This window comes from Eucalyptus grandis, chromosome 11 (assembly GCF_016545825.1).
Source record: "Eucalyptus grandis isolate ANBG69807.140 chromosome 11, ASM1654582v1, whole genome shotgun sequence".
NCBI classification, from domain to species: Eukaryota; Viridiplantae; Streptophyta; class Magnoliopsida; order Myrtales; family Myrtaceae; genus Eucalyptus; species Eucalyptus grandis.
In genome coordinates, this window is record NC_052622.1 from 49,728,679 (window position 1) to 49,735,821 (window position 7,143).

General features: G+C 36.5%; 1 protein-coding gene across 1 annotated transcript; it reads left to right on the forward strand.

Moving 5' to 3' along the window:
* Positions 1-3,184: 3,184 nt before the first annotated feature.
* LOC104427992 (epoxide hydrolase A) lies at positions 3,185-6,872 on the forward strand. Its single transcript, XM_010040994.2, has 3 exons — positions 3,185-3,655; positions 3,908-4,161; positions 6,617-6,872. Exons 1-3 carry the CDS (start codon positions 3,188-3,190, stop codon positions 6,870-6,872), a joined length of 978 nt encoding a protein of 325 aa, XP_010039296.2. The 5' UTR covers positions 3,185-3,187.
* Positions 6,873-7,143: the final 271 nt, after the last annotated feature.

The following is a 7,143-nucleotide window of genomic DNA, read 5'->3' on the forward strand; positions in this document are numbered from 1 at the left end:
TCATCACGATGTTGCCGAAGAATGGAAGATAGTCCCACACGCATGCAGCTTGCTCCATGATAATTAGTTTTCATTAGACGATCTCACAATTTTTTTTTTTTTTTCCTTTTCCTGCTCAAGTTCCATTTTCTTTTTTAAAATCACAAGTCATATGTACTCAACAATTATTACATAGACACAAACGCATGAATATCATTTTTGTAATGAGCTAGAATTATTCATATCCTACCTCGATAAAAAATCATCAAGTTTTCAAGGGATAAACTAGCAGTTTGATAATATATGATATAAAGTAATTAAAAATTTGTAGACAAAGTTTGGATGTTGATATGACTTTGTCTTCATTCCCCTTGGCATCAAGAACAATCGCAGGTCGAATCCAATGATCTAGTAACCCTGATTAAATAATGCATTGCGCACAAACTTCGGCCAAAAAGAAAATTAGCGCACGTCTTCCAAGGAAATAAAAAAGTGATAGTATTGTAGTATTTCTTTCTTTTTTTCCCTTACCCCAAAAATTATGAGTTTAAGTAGTTCACATCGATTTCTTATAATGGAAAATAAGTACAAAGATTTGTGGCCTGTCAGCTTTGTACAGTATTAGGACAATGCGATTCACAGATTGATTGAACACTTAAAAATAACATAATGATATTATATATTATTGGGGTATTTCTTTTCATTGTCTTGAGTTGATACCAAGATAAGAGATATGCGATAGAGGAAATTGTGTAATTTCTATATAATTTTGTATAATTCTGTATATCTAATGGTGAAGAGTGCATATAGACTTTATTGGATGACTTAACAAAAAAAAATCAATTAGAATCAATTGAGGATATTCATTCGCCTTATTGGAAAGTACAATATTAGAATATTCAAATAATATATCATGTATTTATCTAATAGTTTAAACATTCAGAATAGTTGGCTGTACTTTTACAAAATCTCACATACAAATTGAATTTTCTTTCTAAACTAGAAAGATTATGACCTAACTGAAATCTTTCCGACGGAGGGTGCATAACAAAAACCATCATCTTTGTCTTCTCCCAAAGGAATTCTAATTATTGTTATCGTGTCTTATTACTGTATATCATTTGTGCATTAAAGTCAAAAAATGAAATTTATCTCACTTTTAGGTTTTCTGGTTAAGCCTCATTTACAGATCATTTTTGCATTTTAACTCATTTTAAGTTTAAAGAGAAAATAATAAAACTGACCAAAGAAAAAATGGCAAAAGGCAAAAGAACAAGTCAATTGTTATTTTTCACTGGAAATTACACTTCGTAAAATTCCTTAGTTGTCCCGTTAACCAGCTTCACCATTCTCTCTTCTTTTCCTTAAATTTCGAATAAACCTTTGCTTTTAGCTATTCAAAGAATGGTGAAATGTTCATTTACTATTTGTCTTCTAAAAAAGAACCGTATAATGATTAAAAAATGATGCTAAATATTTTGTTTCTCGATAAAATTAAAGCTAGCCATATAATTATCTCACTATGACGTTACACGAAGAATTTAAAACAATCACTTACGTCAATGATAATCAATTATCGTTACATAGTCTTAGAAATTTTTTATTTTGCTAAAGTTCCACATTTTCTTTCTTAAATCACACACCGGTTGTACCAAACAGTTATTATAGAGACACGAATACATGCATATCATTTTTGAGATGACTTTGACTTTATTTAGATCCTACCTTGATAGAATCATTAAGTTTTTAAGAGATACACTAGCATTTTGATAGTATATGATATGAAGTAATTGAATAATTGAAGACAAAGTTTGGATGTTCACAAGATTTTGTCTTCATCCCTCTTGGTATATGGAATAATCACAGCTCGCATCTTTTTTGACAGTTCTTGGCATCTAGTGACCGTCTAGCCCCAATTAAATATTTCTGTCTTATTTTTCCCTAACCTAGAAAATCAAGAGTTTGATTGTTTTGCTCGAATTTTTAAATAGCACGATGATCTTATTGTCATTGCAAATGAAAAAGAGAAATTGTAAAAATGACCTCAAAGGCCGAAAAGAAAGATAATAAATTACCAAAACCTTTTGTATCTTTCAATTTTTCATTATAACTTTGTGACAATAAACCATCTATATCTATTCATCTATCTTTTGTTATCATTGTCATCGCTGTTGTCGTCCTTGTTATTATTACTATTGTAAAGTTAAATTATTTGTACACTGTATGATTGGAAAAAAAAAACACTTAAGAGTTCACTAAATTGTCAAAAAACTACAAAATGACATGATATTTTCGTTCGTTCTTAATTACTTTCTCTCTCACTTGAGCATGATTAAATGATAATATGTTATCTAAGCTTTAAATGAAATAAAAGAAAAAGAAAAAGAAAATCCACAATGCTAAGAAGACCCCATCATCCAAACGTCATGATACAAATATGTCAATAAATTTATTACGAGGACCGCATCACCCAACTCATTACTTTATTTTGCTTTAGTCCTTCCGAACAAGGAAATTGGCTCTTCCCACCCATTTCTTTCTATACAAAGTTCTCTACACATGTCCATGCTCCCTAACAAAAGACTTATCTTAGTTAAAGATTCGCGTGGTTTATATCCATAATTTGTAGCTTATTAATAAAAAGGTATAGATTTAAGAAAAATAAAAAAAAAAATTATCTAAAGAGTTATAAACCTATTGTACTTCTGCTAACTCAATTCTAAAACTTTTAACATTTTGTCAATTGAGTCAATCCGATCAATTTTCGTCAGAAATTACTGATGTGGATGTTAGCCGTCCCATGTTGCACGGCCAGTACTGACGTTGATAATTTTTAATAATATTTATTTATTAATTTTTTTTTGTTTGTCTTTACAAAGTGATGACAAAGTTCTAAAGATACGTCCAAACACAGAAATACGAATCCATCACTTCTATACAAGTATTAAATGTCCTTCTTAGACCGGTAAACAGTGACAAAAGTGAAAAATTACACTTTATGAGTGAAAAATCATAATTAATTCTCCTTTTTCATAAAAGGGAAATGTCATTTTGTCTTCTTCCTCTCCAACGGCTTGTTGCGGCTCTACATAAGAGGACGCAACTCTCCATTCATTGTACACTCTCATTTCGTCTCTTCATCTCCTTCGCTACACTCGCAAAACTCGTTCCACATAGAACGGAAACAAAACAGGAAAACATCGAAAGAATGGAGAAGATCGAGCACGCAACTGTTCGCACCAACGGCATAAACATGCATGTGGCGTCCGTCGGCGACGGCCCTGACACGGTCCTCTTCATCCATGGCTTCCCGGAGCTCTGGTACTCGTGGCGCCACCAGATGGTGTCCCTCGCAGCCCTCGGCTACCGCACCGTCGCGCCCGACCTCCGGGGCTACGGCAACACCGACGCCCCGCCAAGCGTGGAGTCATACACGGCGTTCCACGTGGTGGGGGACCTGGTGGGGATGCTGGACGCGCTGGGGATCGGGCGCGTGTTCGTGGTGGGGCACGACTGGGGGGCAATGATCGCCTGGTACTTGTGCCTGCTCAGGCCCGACCGAGTGAAGGCGTTGGTGAACACGAGCGTCGCGTGGTTCCCAAGGGATCCGGAGAGGAAGCCCGTCGAGAAGATGAGGGCGATGTTCGGAGATGATTACTACGTTTGTAGGTTTCAGGTGAGGACCAATGTAAGAAAAAGCCTAGATCTGATCCGACTTCGGCATCTCTTTTCAAGAATTTGGAACTGAGTCGTCGCTGGCGGCAAAAACGTAGATCACGGAGCATGCCGGCTCGAGTTGATTGAATTTTCACCAAGTCCCATACAAAAGTCAGAAATAACATCGTATGAACATTTCTATAAAGACGTAAGTAGCGCACAAGTTGATCTTGATCACTTTTCTGACTGCGGTAATCTTCATCCTTGGCAGGAGCCTGGAGAGGCTGAAGAGGACTTTGCAAAAGCCGATCCTGCCAAGCTTTTTAAGCTATTCCTTGCCGGCCGGGATCCGAGCCCGCCTATCGTGACTAAGGACGTGGGATTCTCAGGAATGACCAAATTATTTGAGGACCACCAGGTCGACCTGCCCTCCTGGCTAAGCGAGGATGACATCAATTTCTATGCCGCTCAATTCAGCCGGACCGGCTTCACCGGAGGATTGAACTACTACCGTTGCTGGGACCTGTAAGTTCCACTCTCTAAGCTCATGCTTTCCTCCATGTCGATACATTCGTACTGATAGTTGATGCCATCGCTAAAATGTTTTCCGACAAGATCGTGAGCCATTTCTTACCGATCCAAAAGTGCTGATTTGTGTTGGTTTTGAGCTAACAGCACGAGCTGTGACGGATTTGTTTTTCTTTCTTTTTCGTTTTTTTTTTTTTTGGTTGTTGGGGGTTGGGGGGGGGGATGAAATCATATGGCGTTTGAGTCAGTGTTCCTCCATTGGGTCAGTAATTACCACCTCTAAATACGTTGAAATTTCCCTAATGTTCAAGTAGATGGATTTATGAGGAGGAAAACGCTAGAAGGCTTAGCCCAAAAATGCTTATTACACAAGACAGTGACTAATAATCTAATAATCTAGAATTATAAAAATGGCTTTTCAATATTAAAAGCAACCAATTTAATAAAATAAAAAGGATTATTTTGTTTTCCAAATAAAATTTTAGGATTTTTAATTAAAAAAATTTAAAATCTCAATCTTAATACAAATATTCGATTATATCACGATATGTGTGTTGTAGTAGTCTAATATATCATAAGAAAATTTCATTTTGAATATTGAATGTATTCAATTTGATGGAACAAAAAGATTACCTTCTTTTCTAAAAAAAATTAAAGATTTTTTTTTAATAAAAAGTAAAAGTTTAAAAGAAACCTTTTAAAAGCTTAATCTGAATACGAGTGTTATACGTTAGAAACTGGGTCTATGCGAAACATTATATTGTATCTACAGCAGTAAAAGGATATTATAATATGTAACATAACTTATGTGATAGAGCTAATAGAGACAATTATTAACATGAATCATTACCATGGTATAGAGCTTAATCGTATGTACTTTGGTTGATCCCACGCATAAGTGTAGTAAAAGATAGGATGAGAGTTAACTCTACTCCATTAAAGAAAATTAGTTGCACAACAAAAGTTGAAAATAATCCCGTCAAATTAAAAGAAAATAAGACATATAAGATGTTTGTTAAAAATCAAGTGAATCTATATATAATACAGAACGAACTATTTTATTCAATCATCTAATAACCAGTAAATGTTATTTTTGTATAATATTTTCTTCGGTTATTTGAATCTCCTGGTTATCGTCACTGCTATAGCTTTTAAAAAAGATTAAATTCTCACGTAAGTCGAACGGAAAGATGTTAAGAAGGATTTTTCGTAAACATAAACTGTTCAACAAATTTGGAATGTAAAATCCATTTGAAGCACGGGGAATTAAATTAGTTAATTTGTAATTGAGATGGATTTTTTCAGTCACGCTGTTTCAACAACTTTCGTAGATGTGTCCTCAACGCGATATGGAGCATTGGTATTTTGCTAGATTGAAGATGGACATTAAGTAAATTACACGTTGCTACTTCAATCTTTTGCTTTACTTTTCTCTTTGGCCATTACTGTTGAAATGAATCAGCGTCGCAGCGGAAGCGGATCGTATATTTTGCAATTATGTCGGGAGCTATAGAAATCGATCGAAATAAAACGAGGAACAAAAGGACACCGGAAATTTACGTGGTTCGGTCCGAATGTCGGAACCTACGTCCACGGGGAGAGCCAGCAAATCAATCCACTATAAATCGGAGAATTACAGGATTACAATCACATATGCACTCAAGTGTTTCCCAGCCCTATTTTATACCCGATACCCACGGTGTTTAACAAAACAATGGACTCAACTTCCGCACAAAACCTCTCTGAGCTCAAGCCTCGCACTCTCTCTCTCTCTCTCGAGCTCTTTTTCTCTCGCTCACTACGAAGCTCTTTTCTTTCGCAGCTCATCAAGCTCCAGACGTCTTCTCCTTTTTATCGGTGGAAGAGAAGGAAACAAAATAATATTGTACTCCAGAATTGTCAGAAGGCACCGATCTTCAAAGCATGTGCCTCCATGCATTTAATGTTAGCGTGTGAGCTGAGCAGCGTGTACTGACACACGTAGAAGAGCTTCTGCCTTCTCTCCTTCTTTATCCGCAACAAGACGAAAGAAGTCCACAAAGATGACCAAGAAGAGAGAAAATTGGGCGCCTACGAGATAGCTTCAGAAGCAGCAAGTGTTGACCAACCAATTCTTCTACAAGCATGCATGCACATGGCCATGTGCATGCATTTAATAACGTAGAAGAATTTGGACGATCACCCCTTCAGATTTTATGCTGACAAATGAGAAGAATCCCATGGATTGAAGACTTTATTTCCAACGCCAAGGTTGGATCTTTTCGCTCCTATCGCACGCTCCTTAATTTTAATTAAATGCTTCGCTGACGTTCTTCCTCGTTTCAACGTGAAAATGTTTTGTGCGTATCGGGTATCGTATAATGGATTCAAACTTGAGACATAATTCAACAATTACAATCAAAGTGATATCTTGAATCCATTTCTATCTATAATAACTCCTTTATGGACGCAGAAATTGGGAGCTATCGGCATCGTGGACCGGAGTGCCAATCGAAGTGCCAATGAAGTTCATAGTGGGGGACTTGGACCTCACCTATCACATCCCTGGTGTGAAGGAGTACATCCATGGCGGTGGGTTCAAGCAGGCAGTGCCCAACTTGGAAGAGGTAGTGGTGATGGAAGGAGTGGCTCATTTCCTCATGCAAGAGAAGCCTCAAGAAGTCACTTCTCACATTCACAATTTCATCAAGAAATTCTCATCCCCATGACACAGCAGTGTCTTGTGTTGTTCCTTATGATGGATTATTGTCCACGTGGGTACCAGCCGTGGATAATAAATGGGTGAGAGAATAATAGAAATAAATAGAAAGTTCAATTCATCCATCATACATTAAGTAATTATGAACTAAAGATGGTCAAAAATGAAAAGTCAAAACAGAAACCAGAAAAATCCCTTTAAGGAGCTCTTGTTTCTGATTTTTGTGAAGGTATGCGCACGCACAGATAGTTGACACCATTTGAATTTGCTTTACTATGGAG